This window comes from Jaculus jaculus, chromosome 14 (assembly GCF_020740685.1).
Source record: "Jaculus jaculus isolate mJacJac1 chromosome 14, mJacJac1.mat.Y.cur, whole genome shotgun sequence".
NCBI classification, from domain to species: Eukaryota; Metazoa; Chordata; class Mammalia; order Rodentia; family Dipodidae; genus Jaculus; species Jaculus jaculus.
The window spans coordinates 71053624-71080071 of NC_059115.1; the positions used below are offsets into that span (position 1 = coordinate 71053624).

General features: G+C 40.1%; 1 protein-coding gene and 1 pseudogene across 5 annotated transcripts in view; one reads left to right on the forward strand and one right to left on the reverse strand.

The window, feature by feature from the left end:
* The window catches only part of Fam172a (family with sequence similarity 172 member A), a 438504-nt gene that overhangs the window by 385024 nt on the left and 27032 nt on the right, over positions 1–26448 (forward strand). For 4 of the 5 annotated variants that reach the window (XM_045134031.1, XM_045134026.1, XM_045134030.1 and 1 more), the window contains one exon: positions 23608–23762. The exons of the other annotated variant lie outside the window; for it this stretch is intronic. In XM_045134031.1, coding sequence (XP_044989966.1) covers positions 23608–23750 — 143 coding nt within the window. In that variant the 3' untranslated portion in view covers positions 23751–23762. Of the gene's footprint in view, positions 1–23607; positions 23763–26448 lie in introns of those variants that run through there. 5 annotated transcript variants of the gene reach the window in all.
* LOC123454875 lies at positions 18493–18610 on the reverse strand (annotated as a pseudogene).

Here is a 26448-nt window from a genome sequence, read left to right on the forward strand (position 1 = left end):
GAAGTTAAACATTTCAACCAGGCCCAATAATAGTGACAACTACTTTCCATTTCCTTTAGTAAAACCAAGAGAAAATTGAAAGTTAATTCATTTGTTCTTACCACAACAGAATCCTCCAAAACTACTTGAAACTTCTTTGAAGACACTATAGTAATGGACTACATTTTGAACTTTATGTACCTTTTTCACCAACTCAAAAAATACCACATGGTCTCCCTTTACCCTTAGAAAACATTAGGTACTTGTCTGGACTTCGTTGCCATATATCTTGTTAAAATGTCATAGCTGAAATTACTATGTATGTCCATTAGTTCTGCTGCCTTGGGACGTAATGACTCATATTAGTATTCTACATAATAATAAAAAAGGTTGATGAATTTTTACTAGACTGTCCTTTTGGGACCATAATCTTCACCTCTTTGGAACCTTTGCTAGTTCTTCAGGGCTCATGTACTGCCTTCATCGCTGACAAGTTTGTGAGTTCCACACTGTCTGTGTTCCTGTAAATGTTCGACATAATGAATATGTTCTTTACTTGTAGAGTTACCAAGGATATGGGATTAGAATATCCACCAACTTATTGGTAAATAAGGTGGTTTTGAAATCCAGTTAGCATTGATCTTAGTTTCAGCATTCTTTATGCTGAATTCTCTGTAACTTGTTCTTTTTAATTCTGTCTAAGTGACATGTATACCCTATGTCCTTTGAGTTTGGCTTTTTCACCTAATAAGATGTTTTCAATATTCATCCAAGCATATTATTAGTTCATTCTTCTTAATTGTTAAATAGTTTTCCTCTTGTGAATATGTCACAATTGATCTGCTCTCCTTTTGTTTTTAATTATTTTTACTATTATGAACTTTACAGAATGAATATATTGCATAGTGGTCATATTCCCATCAGGTTGTACTCTTTTTTTTTTTTTTTTGGTTTGGTTTTTTGGTGTTTTTGATATTTCAAGGTAGGGTCTCGCTCTAATTCAGGCTGACCTGAAATTTACTATGTAGTCTCAGAGTGGCCTCTAACTCATGGCCATCCTCCTACTTCTGCCTCCCAAGTGCTGGGATTAAAGGTGTGCACCATCACGCCCAGCTAGGCTGGACTCTTAATATCCCCTCTTTTCTGCCCCCATTCCACTGAGGGCCCTGCTTAGTAGAGTTGTTGGTACTCTCTGTAGGGTCATGAATACACTAGTCTCAGTAAAGGGAGAGCAGGGAGACAACGTCTCAAATTACACCTTCATACTCTCTGCCTCTTAGAATTGTTCCGCTCCCCCTTCTACAGTGTTCCCTGAGCCTTGGCTGTCATGTTACGTCTCCTTTAGTGTTGAGCTCTCTCCTCTGAACTTCCACCGTGGTGAACTCTGAGTCTCCTCAGTGTCTACTATCTCCCTGGAGGAAGTTGCCAAGCTATTAGCACTCATGTTTAAATAGCCACTCCTTCTGTAGCAGTCTCCTTTTTTTTTTTTTTTTTTTTTTTCAAAGTAGGGTCTCACTCTAGCCCAGGCTGAGCTGGGTTTCTGGAATTCACTGTGTATTGTCAGGGTGGCCTGTGTATTGTCAGGGTGGTCTTGAACTCACGGTGATCCTCCTACCTCTGCCTCCCAAGTGCTGGGATTAAAGGCGTGCACCACCACACCCAGCCTGGCATTCTCTTTTTGATGGGCATGTGGCGGTATAGAATTTGGGATTATTACGAGTAAAGCATCTTTGTGCATTTTCATGCAGACTTTTGTAAACATTGTTTTTCTCTTTGATCAGTAACTAATAGTGAAAATGCAGTCATGGAATGAATCTTGTCTCACTTGATACTGCCAACTTTTTAAATATTTTTATTTTATTTATCCATTTATGAGGGAAAGAGAAAGAGGCAGATAGAGAGAATGGGTATGCCAGGGCCTCTAACCACTGCAAACGAACTCCAGACACGTGCCACCTTGTTCATCTGATTTTACGTGGGTCCTTGGGGCTTTTCAGTAATTGCCCTAAACTATCTCTCTAGTCCCCAAATGGTTTTTGAAAGTAATTACAATGTTTACATTCCTGTGGATAATATATTGGAATTCTACCAATATTTACTATTCTAGTCCTTTTTTTTGGGGGGGGGGAGGTTAGAGGGAGGGTCTCACTTTGGTCCAGGCTGTCCTGGAATTAACTGTCATCTCAGGGTGGCCTTGAACTCATGGCAATCCTCCTACCTCTGCCTCCCGAGTGCTGGGATTAAAGGTGTGTGCCACCATGCCCAGCTATCCTAGTCTTTTTTAATTGGAGTGACTAGTCCATTTAAGTGTCAAGTCATTGTTGATATGGTTCTATTTATGTCTCCCATGATGCTAGTAGTTTTCTGTTCCTCTCGTTCAGGTCTTCTTTTTGTTATTGTTGTTTTTTGGTTTTTCTTCTCTTTTTCTACTTTATTTAGGACTTTTAAATTTTTTTTTCTGGAGTCATTTTAGCTAGGTGTTTATAAATTACTGGTTTCTTGGGGAATTAAGGTTGTTCTGTACATTGATGTCATAGTCTCCTTAAGAGGTGATTTGAGAGAGCTACAACACAGTGATTTTACTTATCTTATTATCATTTATGTTATTGTTGTCATACATTTTTTTCACCCCTATTTTTTGAAACCACATGGTTAGAACTTTTATACTAAAAACCCAGTCAGGGGCCTGGAGAGATGGCTTAGAGGTTAAGGGATTGCCTGTGAAGCCTAAGGACCCTGGTTCAAGGCTCGATTCCCCAGGACCCACAGTAGCCAGATGCACAAGGGAGCGCATGTGTCTGGAGTTCGTTGGCAGTGGCTGGAGGCCCTGGCGTGCCCATTTTCTCCTCTCTCTCTCTCTCTCTCTCTCTCTCTCTTTCTCTCTTCCTCTCCCTCTCCCTCTCCCTCTTTGTCTGTCACTCTCAAATAAATTAAAAAAAAAAAAAACAGTTGGGGTGGTATAGCCCAATGCTGATGCACATGTTTACTATTACTGGATTAAATCCTGAGCATCCCCTCCCCCACAAAAAAGAGAATCAGTTTAATTTTAAGTAAATTAACGTAAGAAGTATTGGCCTTTATTTTTGCACTCTCCATGCTAGACATTTTTTAAATTTAATTTTGCCCTATCCACCATCAGCCAAAGAATATCCTTTGTTATGTTAATGCAAGTCTGTTTGCAACGCACCCAATTTTTGTTTACCTGAAAATGTATTTAAAAGTTCTTACTTTTTGGGCTGAAGAGATGGCTTAACAGTTAAGGGCTTGCCTGTGAAGCCTAAGGACCCCAGTTCGAGGCTTGATTTCCCAGGACCCATGTTAGCCAGGTGCACAAGGGGGCGCACGTCTGGAGTTCGTTTGCAGTGGCTGGAGGCCCTGGCACGCTCATTCTCTCTCTTTCTCTCTGTATCTCTTTCTCTCTGTGTCTGTCGCTCTCAAATAAATAAAAAATGAACAACAACAGCAAAAAAGTTCTTTGTTATTTCAATGTTTTTCCTTTGTCTTTGGTTTATTAGTGTTTTTACTATTACATGTCTAGTTGTGGTCTTTTTGTTTGTTTGCCCAATAACTTGTGGGGCTCAAAATCCACATAAACTATGAGCCTTTATGTTGTCTTACAATTCATTTGTATTTAACTCATATTTTTAAAATTGTTTTTGTCTGTACTTTAGTGATAGTTTGTTCAGTTTTGTCAGTATTGTCATCCTGGCTGGGCTCATATTTATGCTTCTTCTGTCCTAGCCTCCTGAGTGCAGGGATTGAAGTTGCAGCTCACCACCATATACCATACCGGCCTTGTTCAGTTTTGATGACTCCTATTGGTAGTTTTCACTAACATGGATCTTCCTTCCTCTGCCTTTGCTCTAGACTGATGTCAATTCCAACCAGCGAATTTTCCTTTCAAATACTGTTTAGAGCTATAGAATCTCTACTTGTTTCTAAACCAAAGTTTCAATTTATCTGTTAAAAATATTTTATACCCATTATGACAATCTATTTAGTTACTCAAAATATTTTAAAAAGTTTTCTTGCAGGCTTTTTTTGTGATTTCAACATCTATGTACCTTCAGATCTCTTTCTGTTAATTTTTTTCTGTTGTTTCTGTTGTTTTTTTCCATCTTGATTATGGATCAGCTTCTCCTTTTTCTTTAAATACTAATCACATTGTTAACATATGTTGTACCTTATAAATGATACTTATTGGATCTCTAAATTCTGTCATTTCTCTGAATAGTTTTGGATTTTTCTCTGTTGCATATTTAACTTGCTGGTAGATAACCTTTAATTTGTTCAGGTTGCTTCTATTATTGTCTGTACTAAGTATGACTCTTAGTTATAGGATAAACTTCTAGATACAAGATATCGTCCTTACTCCTAAGGGTTAGTCCTTATGGATATCAGTGGAAACTCCCAGAGTTATCCAGCTTCACAAAATTGCCAAGAATCAAAAAGCTGTCTGTCCTGTGGTAGACAGAAACTTGAATTTCTTGGTTTCCTCAGTTTTCCACCTGTAGCCTCCTACTAGCTCTTGGAATCTTCTCTATATAAACACAGTTCATGATTCTTCCTTTCTTTCTGTATAATTTTTATTGGGACTTTTGTTTTGTTTTGTTTTTTCAAGGTAGGGTCTCACTCTAGCTCAGGCTGTCCTGGAATTCACTATGTTGTCTCAGGGTGGCCTTGAGCTCACGGTGATCCTCCTACCTCTGTCTCCCAAGTGCTGGGATTAAAGGCGTATGCCACCATGCCTGGCTTGGGACTTTTAATATATGGGCAAACTACAAACTGGTTGCATTTCCACTGGGTTATCCTTTTTTTTCCTCTCCCTCACCTCCATTCCACTGATCACACCCTCCTCAGTGACAATACCTGTTACCACTGTGGGGTCATGAGTGCACCAGTCACTTTCTATGGGGAGGATAATGCTTCACAGTACACCTTCCCACCATGTGGCTCTTTCATTCTTTCTAGCTTCTCTTCCATAATGTTCCCTGAGCCTTGGAGAGTGTGTTAGAAGTCTCCTTTAGTGTTGAACTCTTAGTAGCCTCTTATTTTATGCTTTGATGAGTGTTGATTCTTCTCAGTGTCTGCTGCTATCTCTGTAGAGAAGGTTCTCCAGCTATGAGAGGAGCACTTAAATTTAATCTACTAGGTCCTCTGTAATGCTCCCTGGGTCCCTCTGTAATGCTCCCTGGGTCCTGGAAGATATGAGAAGACATGACTTGTCCAGAGCTTTCTCTTCTTGCTATTTTGATGGGTCTTGGGATTCCTTGATATTCACTATAATCTGAAAAAAACATATTCACTACCAAGAATGAGATCAGCATTGATCAAAAGGAATATTTAGGGGCTGGAGAGATGGCTTAGCGGTTAAGCGCTTGCCTGTGAAGCCTAAGGACCCCGGTTCGAGGCTCGGTTCCCCAGGTCCCACGTTAGCCAGATGCACAAGGGGGCGCACGCATCTGGAGTTCGTTTGCAGAGGCTGGAAGCCCTGGTGCGCCCATTCTCTCTATCCCTCTATCTGTCTTTCTCTCTGTGTCTGTCGCTCTCAAATAAATAAATAAATAAATTTAAAAAAAAAAAAAAAAGGAATATTTAGGGGCTGGAGAACTAGCTTAGTGGTTAAGGCAGTGGCCAGCAAAGCCAAAGGACCCAGGTTTGATTACCCAGTACCCATATCAAGCCAGATGCACAAGGTGGCACATGTGCCTAGAATTGCTTTGCAGTGACTAGAGGACCCTGGCATCTGCCCTCTCTCATGTGCTCTTGCTCTGCCCCCTCTTTGCCTCTTTCTCTCTCAAATAAATAAATAAAATATATTAAAAGAGGATAAACATATACATTCAAAAGGCTATTTAAATTTTTTTTTATTATTTATTTATTTGAGAGCGACAGACACAGAGAGAGACAGATAGAGGGAGAGAGAGAGAGTGGGCGCGCCAGGGCTTCCAGCCACTGCAAACGAACTCCAGACGCGTGCGCCCCCTTGTGCATCTGGCTAACGTGGGACCTGGGGAACCGAGCCTCGAACCGGGGTCCTTAGGCTTCACAGGCAAGCGCTTAACCGCCAAGCCATCTCTCCAGCCCTCAAAAGGCTATTTAATGGGCATAACCTCTCCATTTAGCCAAAGAGCAGTCGGGAACTTCTCTCTAGAATCTATGACCTTCCAAGCCATAGACTTCTCACTTGGTCCTCAGTACTGGGCATGATGAATTCCTTCACACTGAGTGGCCTCATATCTAATCAGGTATGAGGTGCTAATATTGCACTGATGGGTTCCCCTTGCCTGGCTGATTGATTTTGTAGCTCTCAGGATCCACTGCTTGTTCACAGTGTTGATGTTCTAGCAGCTTTCATAGTTCTTTCCAGCACTATTACAGCTAGCCTGCAGAGATCTAGCTTCCATCTCAGTTCGAGTACAATCTCTCAATGTCCTGCAAACACAGCCTGTGGTGTCTTTGACAGTAGGGTCTTACCATTTAGATCTGGTTGGTAACCGAGTGCTTTGGCAATGGCCTACATTGTATGGAGGACCTCATGGGCCTCCCTGATCATCAGCTCAGTGTAGGTAGTAGCCCAGTTCTGATACTGAGATTTACCAACAGTCTATGGTTTGTCTTTCTCCATCTCAGCAGTCTATAATGGCTCAAACTATCTACCTCTGTCTCCCTACCTCTTTTTTAAAGAGTTCTGACTTTTAATTACTTAACATGGAAGAAGGGTTCTACAGTACTAATTCATACCCTCTGTAGTTTTATATATCCCTGTCCCTTATCTCTCCCTTTGCCTTGTCCCCACCTAGACCCTTCCAGCCCCTGGATTCTGTCCCTCCGTTGCCTATGTACTGTCCTCTCCTAATCCCTGCCTGCTCTCTTCTCTTGCAGCTTCATTCTAGCTTCCAACCCAATACTACTGATGTTAACTACAACTTACAAACAAATCAAACTATTCCACATATGAAAGAGAACATGCAGCCATTTGTCTTTCTGAGCCTGGGTTATCTTCTTGGTATAAATTTTTCCATGTCCGTCCATCCATTTTCCTGTGAATTTCATTTTTCCTTACTGCTGAGTAGAATTCCATTGTGTATATGTACCACACCCTCATTATTCATTAATCTTTTTAAAATTTTATTTCTTAATTAACTTTTGTATTCATATATAGTATGTTCTCTGTGTGTGTGTGTGTGTGTGTGTGTATGTGTGTGTGTGTGTCTGTGTCTGTCTGTCTGTCTGTCTATCTGTCTATTGTGGAAGGAGAGGCTGCAGATACCTGTGGAGGCCAAAATATTTTACAACTCATTGTTGAACTTGGTGTGGAGAAAAGTTAGCTGGGCAAAGGAACTATTAAGAGTAAAATATTCCCAAATTAAATTTTACTCCAAATTATTTTAATTGATAATCTCTCATAAAATGATCCTCTTACATTACATTTGCCTCCATATGTAACATTGTAGTTAAACACCTGTCAACATTTCTAAGGGATTTACAGATGGAGAATCTTGCTTTGGGAACTCAAATTTCAGCATTTAAAAGGCTGTTCAAGAGACCTCATGACAAAACAAATTTTCTTTTTCTTTCAGCATGAGGGATGATTAAATAATACAAGAAATGCCAGGCATGATGGTGCACACCTCTAATCCCAGCACTCGGGAAGTTGAGGTAGGAGGAGCACTGTGAGTTCAAGGCCAGCCTGAGACTACATAGTGAATCCTAGGTCAGCCTGGGCTAGACTGAGACCCTACCTCAACAAACCAAACAAACAAGAATGGCTGTGGCAAGGCAGATTAAAGGACATGGAGGTTCTCATGTTTCCATTGTGACAGTATTGATTTGAACCTTCTAATTTGCTTTGTAAGAGTATTCTAGTTACATGTACAGGTAATGTTTAAAATGGAAGAGCTACTGATTTTACATAATAGTTGGTTCATCATATTTGTCTGACTGTATAGACTAGAATGAAGTAAATAATAGTATTTAAACATAAATGGTTACAAATTATCATAACGGTCCATAGAGCTGCTCTGATTTCAATCTCATAGAACTGACTTTTGAATGTTTATTTGTGTATGTGATGTACATGTTTGTATGTTAGTGGGGCATGTTTGTGTACAAATACATGTGTACATGTGAGATCTTCATGACATCCTAGGGTGTTCAGGAACATCATATACCTCTTTTTTTAATATATATTTTTAATTTTTTGTTTATTTTTATTTATTTATTTGAGAGTGGCAGACAGAGAAAGAGGCAGTTAGATAGAGAATGGGTGCTCCAGGACGTCTAGCCACTGCAAACAAACTCCAGATGCATGCGCCCCTTGTGCATCTGGCTTACATGGGACCTGGGGAATTGAGCCTTGAACTGGGTCCTTAGGCTTCACAGGCAAGCGCTTAACCACTAAGCCCTCTCTCCAGCTTTCATATACCTTTTTCTGAGATAAACTCTGTCATTGAAAAGGAGCTCACCAATTAAGCTGAACTAGCTAGCCATCGAGCCCCATAGATATGCCTGTCTCTGCCTCCTCAGAGCTGAGATTCCAAGCATGACTATCACACTCACATTTCTTGTGGGTTCTGGGCATCAAACTCAGATCCTCATGCTTGCAAGACAGGCACTAAACACTGAGTGATCTTCTCTACCCTGGAATTGACTTTTACTAATTTTTTTTTCTTTTTCTTTTTTTGTTTTTGTTTTTGTGGTAGGGTCTCACCCTAGCTCAGGCTGACCTGGAATTTACTATGTAGTCTCAGGGTGGCCTTGAACTCACAGTGATCCTCCTACCTCTGCCTCCTGAGTGCTGGAATTAAAGGTGTGCACCATCACACCCAGCATTCTTTTTCCTTGTTTGTATTTATTTATGAGAGAGAGATTTGAAAGAGAATTGGTGTATCAGGGCCTCCAGCCACTGCAATCAAACTCCAGATGGGTACACCATCTTGTATGCATGTGTGACTTTGCGTGCTTGCATTACCTTGTACATCTGGCTTATGTGGGATCTGGAGAGTTGAACATGAGTTCTTAGGTTCTACTGAGTTATCTTCTCTACCTTAGAATTGACTTTTGCTGAAATTCTTTATTTTTTCTAAAATTACTTTTTGTCATTTTATTTTGCAAGAAATTCACTTTTCTGATTGTTAAATATGACTTCTTTAGTCAAACACTTGAACCATTATATTTGAATCAAATGTAATTCTGAAACAAAGTGGGAAGTGTTACTAATTATACAGTAAATATAGTGTGTTATTTTGCATTTATAAAATAACAAGTGTAAAATTCAAGTGAAACCTGTTCCCAAAAATTCAAAACAATAATTTTTCTGATGGTTACTTTAGATACTGTATCTCAACATTTTGGCTAAAATAAGGCGTGGGGTTTTTACAGTGGAACACATACCACAGAGACTCTGGTAGGGTCCTCGTCCTTTTGCTTTCTCTTTCACATCAGAAAGAGAGTTGCGTTACCTAAAGAAAAATGTTGATGTCTTTGTTAAAGAACAAGCATATTGTGCTATATTGGAGAAAATGGCTTTTTTTTTTTTAAATCCTGAGCTGGGATGGTGACACAGAAACCTCATGTTTAGGAAATGACCTATTGATTGGCTGTCTGACGATAGAAGCATTGACCTTCAGGTTCTTTTTTCCCATAGAGTTGCTTTCATGCCTAGTCAAAGATTGCTGTCAGCAGAGAACAAACACTCATCTTCATATACTCAAGACACACTCAAGATGCCATTTGACTGAAACAGGCAGTGGTAGGAATATAAAAGTAGAAATGCACATGCTTCTCAGAAGTATTGCACTAGTCTTTTTTGATTTTAATACTTTCTATACTGTGTTAATGCCTTTCATATCACATTTTTTCTGTGACATGGATTCTCATTTATTTGGTGACATGGCTGCTATGCTAATTTCTATATTCTGTGCCCATGTTTAAAAACATACATCCAGGAAACTTGGCATATTAAAAAAAGGTTTTTAATCTGTCTTTAAAAGATGAAATTGGGCTGGAGAGATTGCTCAGTGATTAAAGGGGCCTGACAACTTTGGTTCAATTCCTTGATACCCACATAAAGCCAAATGTACAAAGTGGCACATGCATCTGGAGTTCATTTGCAGTGGCAAGAGACCTTGGCACATCCATACTTACTGTTTGTCTGTCTTTCTGTCTCTCTCAAATGAATAAGGATTTTAAAAAAAGAAGAAGTTAAAGAAAGAATTGAACAAGGAAGGAAAACCTAACCTTATCTACAAATTAGATAAGAAAATGTTTTAAATGTTTATGTGTTTTTGTGATTTACTGCGTAACCTTTAAGTGATGAAAATGCAATCCTAATGGGACTGTTCTTTTGTCGGACCATCCATATGATCACATCTTATTCTTGATCAACAGGGAGTAATTGTGAACTTTCCTGGACCCTTTAATGGGTTCAATCTACAGTTGTTTCAGAAAGAAAAAAATCAGGGAAAGGAGGAAGGGAAAAAAGAAGAAAGAGAAGGAAGGAGAGAGCACGGGAATTTCCATACATACTGATATGTGATGTGTGTGTGTGTGTACAGCAAGAATATATTTATATTTATATTTTTAAATGTTGATTGCAAAATCATTTTTTAATCTGCATTGTATACCAAAGCGAGCTTTTATTCTCTCACTCCCTATTCCAATATAAGAAAAAGAGGCAACAAATCAAAGTACTTTAAGAAAGAAATAAAGTCACTGCATTACACTGGATGCATTCATTGCCATATTTCCTAACTATGCAGTATTTTAAAGTTCTTTCAAATAATCTCAAAATTTATTGTCAGTTAGAACCATTTTATTACATTGTTATCAAAGAAACAGAGCAGCATGCAATTTTTTAAAAAGTAAATTCAAAGTAAATGCACTTATGGTCCAGCTAAGCAGTTTATTAGACAAATCATTTGTACATGTTTTGATAATCATATAGATAAAAAAAATAAATGGGGAAGAATGTAGAAGTCAATAAAGATGTCTACAAAAGTAGAAATGTGGGGCTGGAGAGATGGCTTAGCGGTTAAGTGCTTGGCCTGTGAAGCCTAAGGACCCCGGTTTGAGGCTCTGTTCCCCAGGACTCACGTTAGCCATATGCACAAGGGGCATACACATCTGGAGTTCGTTTGCAGTGGCCAGAGGCCCTGGCACGCCCATTCCCTCTCTCTCTTTCTCTCTGCCTCTTTCTGTCTCTCTCTCTCTCTCTCTAATAAATAAATAAATAAAAGTAGAAATGTGGATAATTATTCTTAAAATTTTTTAAGCATTTCATTCATTTATTTATTTGCAAGCAGAGCAATACAGAGAGAGAGAATGAGAGAGAGAGAGAATGGGTGCAACAGGGCCTCTTGCAACTGCAAATGAACTCTAGATGCATGTGCTACTTTGTGCAACTGGCTTATGCAGGTACTGGGGAACCAAAACCAGGTCATTAGCCTTTGCATGCAAGCACTTAACCTCTGAGCCATCTCTCTAGCCCAGTTTTTTGTACACTTTTAATACATTTTTATTCAGTAGCTCTATGATATAGGTATTAGAGTTAACTGTTATAAAGGAACATAAGATCAGTTTTAAATATGAGAAGTTAGTTTCCTTTATAATGACTTATAAAGGAGGGAAAAAAGATTTTAAACATGAGAAATTAGAAATAGTAATTTGACTTCTATTAAAATGGCAAAGAAATGCCCAGGTCTGTTCAAAAAACTCCAGTTGTTCATATTGCTCTAGCTCATCATGCTCCAGTGCCTGGGTTTTCTCTGGGAAGTTTCGTTTCCATATTGGTATTGGCAGGCATGCCTTGGGATGACACTCGCATAGATTTTTCTAGGGAAGTTATAGAGTCCCCTTGTGATTCTGGTAAGACACAAGCTCTGCCTTTTCTTTTTCTTTTTTTTCTCCTGGTTGCTGGGTTTGTTTTAATTATTTGTCTGTTTTTGAGCCAGCCTGCAGCCTTGGCTATCTTAAACTTTTGCTTCTTTTGGAATTTGTTCCAGGCATTTTGCTTCAGTTTCCCTGTTACAGTGTTTAAAAGTTTAAAAGCCTGTGATGTGGACTTACATAGTTCTATAAATAATCCTAATGTCCATGCACAGTTCTAGGCAATAAAAATAAAATCTCCGTAAAGCAGCACCTGCCCTCTGGAGCCTGTTTTCCTACTTACCAGACACTATGACCTTTAGGAAGTTCTGTATCCTTTCCGGACATTGCTCTCTTCACCACTTTTTTCTTTTACTTAAAAAATAAACATAGTAGCATATACTTTAAAGGACTATTCCCAGGGCCTGTGTATTAACTGTGTCAGGAGATTATTGTCATACAGTCAATACTTAGCATGCTAGTTCACCTTTCATAGGTGGGTTGGCTCCACTGACTGGACCTGAGGCAGAGAGAGAGGAAGGGGCCAAGGGATAGGATATACCCCCAAGGACCTACCCTCAAGTGCTTCTAAAGTTTCTAGTACCTAGCTAAATTGCACCACCAGTTAGGGGCCAAATCTTCAATTCATGAGACTTTCAAGAGGACAGTTCATTCCAAATCATAACAGAGTTAGTTTAAGCTTTATTCTTTCTGGAATCTAACAATCATAAAACATATACACTACAAACATACTTCAACTTAAAATCTCATAAAATTGGATTTCTGAAATGCTTCATTTTCTTGGAGCTATTTATCGATAATTTTTTTATAGCCAGAGTAACACCTAAGTAGTTTGTTTTATAGACTTATGGTCAGATTTGTGTCTGCTATAATTTATATAGATGAGTGAACCCAGACATTTGTGATTTTGTTTGTTTGTTTGAAAGAATAAAATGTATTGTTTATTTGAGGGAAAGAAAACAGAAAGAGTATCTTCTGGAAGGAGGGAGTTTCTCGTCATAGAGAGCCCACAATTCAGTGGGACCTCAGCTTTTCATGGAATGGGGAAGTCTGCCCATCCAGAGTTAATGATTGGTCAGCTTAAACGAGTGAAGGCACTGCCAAACCTACTTTCAAGGTCTCTTGGCACTTCCTCACTACAAGTGCTCCCTTGTTACCATCTCCTCTTATAGCTCATCTTTCAGGGGTATGTACTATGTTTAACCCTCATCATTTCTGACAGGCATTAATGCAAAAATAATCTGTCGTCTATATTCTTGTAAAGAAATATAACCTCCAACTTCCTAGCACCTAATTCTAAGAATATGTATGATACACACACACACACACACGCGCGCGCGCGCATTCATAAGCAAAATACAGTCTACCTATTCTATAGATATACTTGGTTTTATTTCTTGGCCACGCTAATGTGCCCCTGACTACCAAGTCACTGGAAACACACTGCTGCACTGCTGTGGTGGACGGACTGCCAGGTCACTTCTGAGTACTGTGGCCAGTCTACACTGGTGACACAAGCACAGAAAGCAGCTTGTCGCCATCTGGCTTGCTGTTGCCACTTCAGAGCAGTGACTCTGAGAGCAGTGTTTCCATCTGTGGCCTTCAGTCAGAAATTCAGAGTCAAGTGTGCAGCCGCCTGGCAGCTGTGCCGCTTCTTACCTTGTGCCTGTTTTATCCTCTTTCTCTGCTGGTTCTCTGCTCTCCACCCTCTGATGTAATTCTACTGCTACAATGTCTGCATAAGTCATCTCAAGTGTTGTTTTCAATAGAAAGTATGAATAAATAACTATTAATCATGCAAATATGACTTTACTACCGTACTCTTAACATGGAGTCTTTTTTTAACTTTTGAATCATTGTAGGATTTTACAGTTTCTTAGGTACCATTTGTAATAGAGTCTATCTTCTGGGGAAAAAAAGAATATATTTTAGTAAAGAGGTCATTACATTCTTTATTATTGGGAGCCCCTAGTAAATATTAATTTTCACTCTGACTTTAAAGTACTCAAAGAGAAGGATGTTCATAGCAATACAATGCAACTTAGTGTTGCATACAGCCAGTGTATAAAGGAATGAAATGGAATTAATATGGTCTTGCTAAATTCGGTAGCACGTTTGTTTTGTGATTTTGAAAAATGCGGGAGAAACAGGCTAGAGCTCGAGAAGCTCTAGAATGCTGCATGGCAGTGTGATTGGCATTCTGTTGGAAGCACAGAAGACCACAAATGTGGTTTCTAGTCTGTGCTCATGAGTCTGTAGATGGGAACAAGAACTGCAGGCTACATTGTTGCCTAGGATTTGTTCGTACCCTAAACTTTGCAGAAAGCTGAATATAAATGTGGTGAAGAATTTTCAAGACAGCCCAGCATTCAGGCTATACCATGGTTATTGATGGCTACTACTAACCAAGTTTACAGTGAGAAGTATAAGCAAAAAGCAAAACAGAAAGCTTTAAAAGAAAATAACAGTTTGCCAAGAAACAAAAAGCACACGTAAAGTTGGGACTAAGAAAAGTGCCAGTGCTGAAGAGGTATTATAAGGAAGCCACATGCTGTGATTGGGACAATAGGAAAGGTACTTTCATAGGCATCTCAGGAATTGGCCTGGCCTCATTCATCATAGGTTGAAAGTTCTAAAAGTTTTAGCTCATTTAAAAGACAATGCCTTGAGCTAGGTGTGGTGGCACATGCCTTTAATCCCAGTACTCAAGAGGCAGAGGTAGAAGGATTGCTGTGAGTTCAAGGCCACCCTGAGACTACACAGTGAATTCCAGGTCATCCTGGGCTAGAACAAGACCCTACCATGGGAAAAAATAAAAAATGGAAAAAAATACTATGCCTTAACAAGAGAGTTCCATGGAGTCCCGTTCACACAGGGCTATCTAGGGAAATATGTTCTCATACTCAGCCACCAGAGGCTGCTCTAGCTATGGTCCCAAGGTTCACTTACTACTTGAGCTGGCATCAGACCTTAGCATTGTCCATATGATGCTAGATCTTATAATCATATGGAATGAAAGGCATACAGATTCATCCATAATTTCCCCAAGATTCCAAAAGAAAGCCTGGGTAGCCGCATAATGTCAGAGTCAAGATTCCTGCAGACAGCCCTTGAGATAGTGAAGCCATGTGCGCCGTAGCTGGGAAGCCCTTTGGAGCAGGGCTGCCTGAGCCCATAGGTGCTGATACACCACCACTTACCCTGGAAGCCAAAGGTGGTGCTACCACTGTTAATGTCCGCCCTTTATCGGCTCAGTGCTTCTTTGATTTTCTTTTATTCTCTTTTGGGGAAAGGAAATATTTATCCTGTGTCATGGGATCTCATGGCTTATCTTGCTTCCCAGAGGATACTTTGAATTTAGACTTCTGAATAATGTTGCAGATATTAAAACTATGGGCACTTAGAGACTGACTTAATGCGTTTTGCATTATGGGATGGACATGAGCTTTTTGGAGCTAGTAGAATGCTATTGTTTAAGGAAATGTGTTAGAGTATCAAATTGACAAAGGATGGATTTGTGGTAACTACCTATGATTATCAAATTGAGTAGACTGAGAAGAGTATAGGAGATTAGGAAAACATCTCTGGAGTGTGTGGAGGGGGGGGCATAGCAGATTAATTAAAGGAGAAAAGACTTACCTGGAATGTGTATAGCAGCATCATCCCATAGATTGGGACAGTAAAATGAGACTTGTCTGTATCTTACATAGGTAACTGAATAAACCAGTGCAACGTACTTACTGAGCTGCACTGCATTTCCATGACACAACCTCAGTGGACACCCAGTCTGACCCAGCCAGTGTGTCAGTCTCACACTTGTCCCTTATAAATCATAGGGTTACCCTAGAAGCACTTTCTGTTCAAATATTGGTAAGTTTGTAGTTTATAAATTGTATTCTTTTTAGAAACTCTGGAATTCATTTTAAAACAGATTTTGGTAGTTATCTTTTATTTCTTTTTAGGATACACATTATTTTTTCAGTGCTCTGGTTCTTTATAACTTTCCAAAAATAACTGCAGGTGAGCTCATAAATTCATTAGTTAATCCCACTGGGACTCAATAATGCATATTACAGACCTCCTGATTTTTATATATTAGATTCTCTCAAGAATTCCCTTACCTGTTATTATCAACATAGCTATATTGACAGGATCTTCATTACTTCCTAATTGCCTGTATTTCTTTTTCTTGTTAAAGAACAATTTTTACAAATCAAGCCTTGTCATTTTGAAAGTACCATAGACATGTTATGCTGTTAATGTGTTTCATATCTTTGTGGTTTCTTTCCTCTTTTATCATAGGAGCTCACAAAGTTTATTCACTACCTTTTTCCTTAAATATATACTTTTGGGAGGAGAACAGCAACAAAATAGGGGCACCTGTTGGGGAATTATCTTTGAAGTGAAAATATGAAAAATCTTTCCTATTAATGGGGTCTTTGGAATCCTCTACTTTAAACCAGACTCTATCATGTAAATTATACAGGTTGTTGACATTATTCTATGACCTCTTAGTCTTCAACTGCTTAAATTAAAGTGACTACTAATAATTAAAATGGTTAATCAGAACCAGGTGTGGTGGTGCAGGCCTTTAATCCCAGCACTCGGGAGGCAGAGGTAGGAGGATCACCTTGAGTTCGAGGCCACCCTGAGACTGCATAGTGACTTCCAGGTCAGCCTGGGCTAGAGTGAAAGCCTACCTCGAAAAACTAAAAAAAAAAAAAAAAAAAAATTAATCAAACCAAAGAAAAAAATCCTCTAAATTATATCCTTGGTTATAAGTAACCATCGGGCAGTTCATCAATCTACTGTTTACTATTTAGCATTTTTAAAACCTTCATCTCTGGCAACTCGTGTGTATAAGACAGCATTTGAAGAGTGATTATTTGCTCTCTCAGAGAATTCTCTCCTCCATTTCAGGATTCATTGGCCATGTAAATAACATACTTCCTCATTTTAAAATATTCTTTTGACTGGGCTGAGAATGTAGCTCAGCATACAGAGCATACTTAATATTCAAAAGAAAAAAAAAACCTGGGGACAATTCCAGTCAAAGCATACATACATTCATACACACACACACACACACACACACACAAACACGTATATACATGCATCTCTTTACAGAATTTATGTTTTAACTTTTTAAGACACAGCTTCAGAGTAATATACATGTGTAAAAACAGTGATCAAGCCAGGCATGGTGGCACATGCCTTTAGTCCAAGTGGAGTCCGAGGTAGGAGGATCACTGTGAGTTCCAGGCCAGCTTGAGACTGCATAGTGAATTTCAGGTCAGCCTGGGCCAGAGTGAGCCCCCACCTCAAAAAAAAAAAAAATGTTATCAGGATATTAGCTAACCCAGCAGCATATTTTAGTATACTTTTCTCCCAGGCACTGCCATTGCCTCCAAATGTTCAAAGCACTAAGATGAGGTAAATAGGAATGTGTGCAGGGCTGGCTTGTAAGAAACACTTAGATTGGAGTCACCACAAGTAGTTGTAAGAGAGCTCGACAAGATGGAAGATACAGTAAGGTTTTGATGTCTCCCGACCTGTTCTTTCACCATTGCACTCTCAGTGCTAACTTTTTTTTTTTTTACTTGAGAAAGTAAGAGGTAGAAATTGTGTGTGTGTGTGTGTGAGAGAGAGAGAGAGAGAGAGAGAGAGAGAGAATATGGGCGTGCTAGGGCCTCTTGCCACTGCAGACGAATTCCAGAAGCATGTACCACTGTGTGCATCCAGCTTTTACATGGGTACTGGGGAATTGAACCCAAGCCATTAGACCTTGCCAGCAAGCCCTTAACCTCTGAGCAATCTCCCTAGCCTCCTCAGTGCTAATTTTAACCATGTTTTGTTTTATTTCTAAAAGTATGGCCTGTGGAGATTGCTCAGCAGTTACCAGTGCTTGCTTACAAAGCCTACTGGCCCCAGTTTGGTTCCCTGGCACCCATGATATATGTGTTTGGAGTTAGTTTGGAATGGCAAGAGACCCTGGAGCACCCATAGAGGTGTGCATACAATAAATTAAATAAAGGGCTGAAGAGGTGGCTCAGCAGTTGGACACTTATATGCAAAGCCCAATGACCCAGGTTCAATTCCCAGTGCCCACATAAAGCCAGATGCACAGTGGTGCAAGTGTCTGGAGTTCACCACACCTGGAGGCCCTGGCACACCTGTTATCTCTCTCTCTCTTTCTTGTCTCTTTTCCATCTTTCTCTGCTTGCAAATAAATAAAAGAATAAAAAACCTTTTAAAGCTTAAATGAATGCAACCCTTCTGACTACTTCCAATATTTTACTTTTTCTTAAATACTTAGCCTTTTGAAGAAACATGCATTTTAACTATTTGATCTTTCTTATATGATCTCACCTGACATTCTGAAAGTTTCTGGTGCTCTTGACCATTTGTGCTATGTTTACTATTTTGAAACTGGCTACAGTTCACCTTGTTGTTTTGCTACTGTTGGTTGTTTTGAGTGAGGGTCTCAATGTAGTCCAAGCTGACTTAAAATTCACTTTGTAGGCCAAGCTGACCTCAAACTCAGTAATCTCTTACCTCAGTATCCTGAGTGCTGGGATTAAAGGCATAAACCACCATGCCTGACTTTGCATTTCATGTTTTTTAGCCTACAGCACCCAGTATTCCCAGGCGGTCTCCCATCCAAGTACTAACCAGGTCCAACCCTGCTTAGCTTCCAAGATCAGAGGAGACTGGGCGTGTTGAGGGCGGTATGTTCAGTGTGGTATTTTAATTAGAAATCTCCTGACTTAATTATTTCACAATGAGTAATACCATTGACAAACAGTATTTGTGGAAAAAACATATAGAAAAGAAAATAAAAACAAAAGAAGAGGTTGGTATTTTATGCTTTACTAAGGATAAGAGTGATAGGTTGTGTTCAGTGAGTATTCAGTCAGTTTCTAATATAATCTGACCCTTGATTACCTAACTACCTCCTCTTATTAAAAAAATACATGTTTTTCCAATGCTCTAGCTGATATATAGAAAGAATGAAGGTAATTCATAAGAAAAGTAATATGGATTTCAGTATTTAAAGAGCTCTAGCCAGTCTACATGAGCAGGCCTAATAAAAGTAGTTAGATCCTTGGTCTTGTGCATAGAATTACCATGAACTTGACAGCTGTGAATGCGGGCTCATGTTTACAGGCATGCTGACTGGCTCCTCCGTCCCATGGGCAGCAGTGCCATCGGTGACTGGATGTTTGTATGGAGTAAACCACTTGATGTTATTCTGACAAACACAAGCACACAACCCTCCACTTTAGAGGATAACTGCATTCCTGGAAAATCCAGCAGATACTGAAAATGTATGAAAAAAATACTTTGGGTTTACTTGTAGAATGGATTCAAATGACAAGCCCCTATAATTATAAGCAGGTTTTTCAGCATGATAGGTTTAGGAGTTTGAAGCCATGTCGGATTACAGAACAGCTCAGTATGCTGTATACCACGAAAATTATGAGATGTCCACCTATCTCTGTCTTCCACTCAGTGCCAGTCACACCCTTAATTATCCTGGACACTAGAAATATTCTTACAAGTGTCCAAAATACCCGCAGAGATGCCTACCAGTACACTAAGAACAACTAGCTGAGAATGTGCAAGGGCATTTTTTGAAATGGAACAGTGGGATTCTGCTTTTTATTTTATTTTATTTTTTTGTGTGTGTGTGTATTGTATTTATTTATTCGGAAGCAGAGAGACAGAGACAGAAATGGAGAGAGAGTATGGGCACACCAGATCCTCAAGCCACTGCAAATACACCCCAGATACCTGCGTCTCTGCATTGCTGTCTTTAGTGTAGTTAGTGTGAAGCTCATCTCCTATGGGTGCTCTTTTTTTTACTGGCCTAAATTTTAGCCTTTTATATGCTTTAATGATCAGATAAGGTAGTACCTAGTGTTTTTATTCAATGGAATAAAAAGATCAATCTTTTTAAAATAAACAGTAGACTTATTTTTTCATAGTCTTGGAAGACAGTATGAGACCAGTGTGTAGAAGATCCAGTGTCTCATGTACTCATAGGCAGTGGTTTACTTACATGTAAAGGATGAGCAACTTCTGGGGTGTCCTTGGTAAAAGCACTAATCCTCTGTGTAGTTTCGCCTAATGGCCTCATCACCGCCCAGAGGCCCTGGCTCTTAATACAGCACATTGGGAACACACATTTGGTCCAGTGCAGTACAACTCCTCCCCACTGCCACACTCAGGATCTTCGACGACTGCCACCTCGGTCACATCAAACCTCCTAATAGGAATTTCTTTCTAAGGGATAGTCACAAGTAGCTCAGTGAATCCACACTTATCTCTGAGACTTTTCCTTGTATGACATCATATGCCCGCTACACTTCCCTTGTGCTCTCTGGAATTATCTGTCCTTAGCAAAGTCACTGGAAACTACCACTCTTTATTATCATTATTATTTAAGTAAGGGGAGAGAGAGAGAGAGAAATGGACATGCCAGGGCCTCTAACCACTGCAAATGAACTCCAGGTGCATGAGCCACCTTGTACATCTGGCTTACATGGGTCCTGGGGAATTGAACATGTATCCTTTGTCTTTGAAGGCAAGTGCCTTAACCACTAAGCAATCTCTCCAGCCTGAAACCATCACTCTTTAACTTCCCCTTAAGTAATATATTTTTAAAATGTTAGAATACTGCTTTCAAACGTTTTTATTCACTGAATACTGTCATGGGTAGTTGTCATATTGGGTGGTTGGTAGGGTGGGTGTTTTTTCAAGGCAGGGTCTCACTTAACTCGAGCTGATCTGGAACTCACTTGGTAGCCCCAGGCTGGCCTCTAACTCAGAGCATACACCCCCATGCCCATGCTCCCTAGATTTTTGAAAATGATTTCTAAATATATTTGAAATGTGTGCCTGTAGACCAAGATATATATGCAGTAACCTAACATCCAGGCACTATTTTTTGAATATTAAAAATCTACTTTCAGGAGATATTTGGTATTTAGTTGTTGCTGGCAGACAAGAAATCATTCTTCTCAATGATGTCGGGGGAGGAAGAAAGGGGTTCAGTGGGAGGAGGATGAGAAGCTAATGTAGGTTTATACAATATATGTGTATGAAATTATAAAACAACAAATACAGGAAAAAAGACAATTAATTTCTGTCTCATATAAACAAAAAAATCCACCTCCAAAACTGAGAAATTTTTGTATAAAATATTCATGTTACCATTTCTTAGAGAAAATTCTCTTTCCCAACCCATTCTCCATAGCTCAGTTGGTAACCTACCTTGCTTACTAGTAATTTTTCCTACTAATTTTCCTTACCCCCAACAGACATGCACATTCTCATTGTTTCTTCATTTGCAATGGTAAATGCCCAGAGCTAGTGTGGGTGCCGTTATCTTTTGGGCACTGGTCTTTCCATCCCAAGACTACTCAAGCAGAGAGTTGTCATAAGCTGAAAGTAAAAAGATTTTGTAGTGATTTTTATCACCAGGGAAATTTGCTCATCCTTCAGAAAGACAGTCACCAGCAAAATAGCAATAAAGGAGTTCAAATTGCTTCAGACCATTGACTCTCTGGTCCCTCCAGATTCATAGATTAGATTGGTCGTCAGGAGGTGGGTGGAATGATGAGAGAGGTGCCCTGAGAAAGTGTACAGACTGATCATGGCCTGGATGGCTCTATCACCATAGAGGACATGCCCAGTATGGCTGGCAGCTTGGGAAATGAGAAGGAAAAGAGGCAGTTAGCACCTTTTTTTTTTCCTGGCTTATTGTGTTTGGGGATACATGGTACTATGGAACTGAGAATAGTTTTTCAAAAGAGAAATACAATCTTAAGTATTCTATCATAAGTACAATTTAGTAGTTTTTCTGGACTGAAACTAAGATTGCAAACACTATAGAAATTGAAACAGGCATTTCATAAACCTACCCAGAAACTAGGCATCCTTCTAGGTACACCCACAAATCTTATTTTAAGTAGGGATGTCTAAGGCTGTCTAGAACACTTCACTTATGTTTGGAGAATATAAATGCTTCCAAATTAAAAAAAAAATCCTTTAAGGGTATCATTTGAATAAATCAGTAAAAAATTACTATAATATCAGGATTTTCCTTTTTTTTTTTGTTTTTTGTTTTTTTATTTTTTGGTTTTTCGAGGTAGGGTCTCACTCTGGTCCAGGCTGACCTGGAATTAACTCTGTAGTCTCAGGGTGGCCTTGAACTCACGGAGATCCTCCTACCTCTGCCTCCCGAGTGCTGGGATTAAAGGCGTGCACCACCACGCCCGGCTAGGATGTTCCATGTTTTAAAGAACTTGAAATTTCACACACCTACTTATGCAGGCAGACATAATATATTTTTTTCCAAGAATTTTGTCTAGAATTGCCAGAATCCATTCAGGCACTTAAGAATTTACCAGCAAAACCTACAATCATCCATCCCTCCCATTGAATCATGTTGAACTTTGCTAGAAACGCCTGAGCACATGGAGAAAGAACCTCATTTGTAGTCTGCATACAATAGTGCTGAGGATAGTTCCCAAGAACATGACTTCAGCACCAGATCTCAGTTCCAAGTGTGGGTGCCTAAGTTGAGTCTGCAGAGAAGAGGGGTGAGCACAGCATTGTGAGGGCGTCTGTGAAGAGAGGCTCTCTTCATAACAGCTCCCACAGTTAAGTCACATGCACAGACTGTAGCTTTCTGCTCTCTGACCAACCCACTGCAGCCATCGCATTTTTATTGTTGTAACTCCCAGATTGTGATACTGTCACAAAACTGTTGCTAGGCAACTAATATGGTTACCAGGTCTCAGCGAATAGCTGAAGGGGAAGGCAAAGTGTTGCACCATTGTAGAGTAACCATAGCAATGACCTACTATTACAGACTAAAGAATTATCATTAACAATGTTAAAGTATCAGGTGCCCTGAATTCGGAGATTCCAAGCAGTATCTTTGCATAATTGAGCGATCTAGGAAGAGATTTTGATCATTTCAAAGCTGTTTCACTCATTGTTTCTATGAGGCCGCTTTTGTAATTTTTTAATATTGGAATTAAAAAAAAAAATTACGAAGCTACTGGTTAAATGAAATAAACTCACAAATAGTGAAAAACAGATTTATCTTTTCATGTATTCCCATACCTCCTTCAGTGTTACTTGCTGCTTATGTCAAACTGAAAGATTTGATTTGAAAATAAGAGTAACATTCGATCCAAGCAACAGAGAGATACTGCAGTACCGTAACTGTAAATTGACGGCGCGTATTTTCTAAGAGGATTATCTGACAAAACAGGAGGCCTAAAGTGCTCTTTTGCTCTGAAACATTTTTTTTTTTTTCTGGCTTTTCTAAATCTGCCCTCCTGAAATCTGTCAAAACGTGTCCTGCTCGGATACTTTCAAGCCACGGGCTCTTTTGAATCTGCTCCTTCATTAAGCATCTCCTGTGATTTGATCCCAGTGACCTAGCCGAGGCCATCTTATCCCACAGCACAGTTTCTCGGATAGGCTAGGGAGGGGAAAAAATCTCCCCTAGGGAAGCGAAAGCCCTTGGGCGCCGTGAGTGGGTGGGCTGGACGCGGGATCCCCTCGCTGGGGAGCCAATCCCCGCGCGGGCCGGGGCGGGGGGCGGTCCCCGGCGGGAGGGGCGGGGCCGGTTCCGGCGGGGCGGGGCGGGGCGGGGCGGGGCGGGGCGGGGCGGGAGTGCGGGGCGCCGCCCCTCGTAACCCCGGCTGTGTGTCTCCGCAGGCACCGACCGGCACGAGCTCACGTCCTGGAAGAGCTTCCCGTCCATTTTCAAGTTCTTCGCCGAAGCGTCGGAGGCCAAGAGCAGCGCGCCGAGGGCGGCGGGGACGCGGCGCTCGCACCGCATCAAGCACGAGGAGCTGTGAGCGCGGCGGGGAGCGGAGCGCCGCCGACCCGGCCCGCCCCGCGCGCCCCGCCCCGCGCGCGCCTCCGCGTATCACTTCCAAGTAGCGTTTTGCATTATTTCTAGATGAGCGCAGCTGTCAAAGCAATACGGGAGCCCGGGTTCCGGGCCGCGGGGCGGCGCACGGCGAGGCGGACCCGGCCCGCGGCTCCCGGCTCCCCGCGCCCGGCGCCGGACTGGCCTGCGCGCGGCGGGGCGGCGGCGTCTGCGCGGTCCTACCGCCCGCTGCCCGCGCCGCGCGCCGGCTCCTTCCTCCGGCCCGTTTGCCCTGCCCTCCCTCCACCGACCGGAGCAAGCTTTTATTCTACCCTTCAAACTTTGATTTCAGCTAGATTTCCCCCCCCCCGCAAGGAGCATCTTATGCGCCCCTCTCTCTTTTTTTTTAAGTACCACCGCCTCCTATAAATGCCAAATTTAAATTCAGTATATGAATGCCAAAATGTACCATATAGTTTTGAGAGAGCAATTGTTCTCTCCCTAAAGATCTATTTTTCATTTCAAGACCAGAAGAAAAAATTTGCATTAAAGTCCTGAATCCGAATCCTTTCTGCTGAAAATTCTTGCCAGGTGAATGTGAGGCTTTAGACCAGTCTTTCACTTCAGGAGGGAATGTTTAAACCAAGACATAAGCAGATATTTTAAGTATAGTTGTGATCTGTCCAATTTTAAATGAAATTTCCAACTTTCTCATGAGAATTTACTATGAAATGATGTGTATTGAGTGGCATTGTAATTTAGATGCTACACTTACATTTTGCTTTTTATATCCTACAATGGAGAAAGGTGGTGGTAGTTGTTAATCTTTACCAGAACGTACTTTGAGCTTTCTTGTCGTTAAGCCCTTTAGGTATAGAGTTTTTAATTATCATCAGGAAACTGCACACTCTGGATGCTTTTCCTTCTGGAAGGCTTACTAGTGTTACAAATTTGTTTCAGTTTGCTTTCTAGCTGGAACAGAGATGGGATGAACAATTTTCTCTGTCCTAAATTTTTGGCAGTTCATTTCTTCTCTAGGGTTTTACCCTATTATTTCAAGTTACATATTTTAATCCAACTAGGATCTGGCCAACACTGTGAAATATAAAAGACAAAAATAATATTTTGCTGCCATTAATATTAAATTTTAACATCAATTTTTAATTAATTGAAGAATCTATTATCTAATGAAGACTGTTGTTAATAGATGAGGTTCTTCCATCCTTTTTTTAAAGTGTATTCAACAAGTAATATGCCTGCCTTATTCGAGGATGTGATAACATGTACCCAAAATGACTTTGAAGTGTCTTGCCTCAGAAAAATAACCTGAAATAAACCTCCTCATGGATAAATGTTTTTATATTATGAACGGGTTTCAGCACACTGTAAAACTTGATAATCTCTCACGCTGTGTTTGGATACAAGTACATTCCTTAGTTCTGTAGTTTTAGTGAAGGCAAATTAAAGGGATCTGTTTTCAGTGGTCCTATCTGGGTATCTTTTGATGTTACTTAAGCAGAAACAACTTAGGAGGAAAAATCAGAATGACATTTTATCCAGCCCCTGGGTGGTAGCCCCAACAATGTCAAGCACACTGCTATGATATTGACCCTTTTATGTGGTCTTTCTTGATTTTAGAAGAAATAGTGAATTCTGTAAAATAATGGTATCTTCCCATTGGCAGGATTGAGAATTGATGTGGATTGAGTATATTTTTCCAAATGTTACAAATTGTGTGGTGTTTTCAAAGTACATGAACTGCTCACAGGAAACTAATTTTGTGGCATTAAAAAAAAGACAACACTTGTGCGTTGTTAATTTGTGAGGCTTCTGCAGCTGAATCCAAGAAAAGTAAATATACCCAGCTCACACCCAAAGGACTACTTTCCTCTCCAGTTTTCTCGCCTCTTAAAAAAATGTATAGACAAGATCACTGTTTCATTGTCTTTAATACTTTAAAACTACTGGATTGTAAGACTTTGTTTGACTGTAGAGAGCTATTTGCAAACTTAAATTGTGCAAATGTAATTTCTCCTTGTGAATCTGAGCTGCTGCAACCCGACGGGAGCTAAGCAAACCACTGCAGGCCACCAGCTGATAAGTGACTGGATTCCTTAGAGTGGAGGGGTTTAACCTGTTGATTGTGAGACTGTTGGTGTAAATATAATAATACTTAGATTTCCTGAAGTAACAACAAGCTGCCCTTGGAACTAGCCCACCTGTGGAGGGATGCCCATTATTAACAATCCTGCTCTTGTCTTCTCCCCATTTTGGTTTTGTGTTTTTTTTTTTAAATTAGGTGAGTACAGATTTAAAGGTAGAATGTGAGCTTTTTTTTTTTTTAAGTATACTTAGTAGAGCAAGTAGAATGAGAAAGAAGTCGTTGGCAAACTGAAGATTCAAAATAGTCCCATTGAAATATAAATGCCAGATCATTGTTTGGAGCTTTCTAAAGATACCTAGCCATGCAGTCCTTGAATGTCTTAATGGGTGTTCAGGAGGGAGGCCATCTATTTGTAATTATTGTTCTTTTCTCAAGTTTCTGCCTTATGCTTCAACTTGGTTGCTTTCTTGTTTATATGTCAAAAAGTAATAAAGCACAAGAGCTTTCTATAGTCTACTTCTGTTTAAAATTTTAAAATAAAAATTGTTTTTCCCAACAAGCAGTAGCGTATTACTCCTCC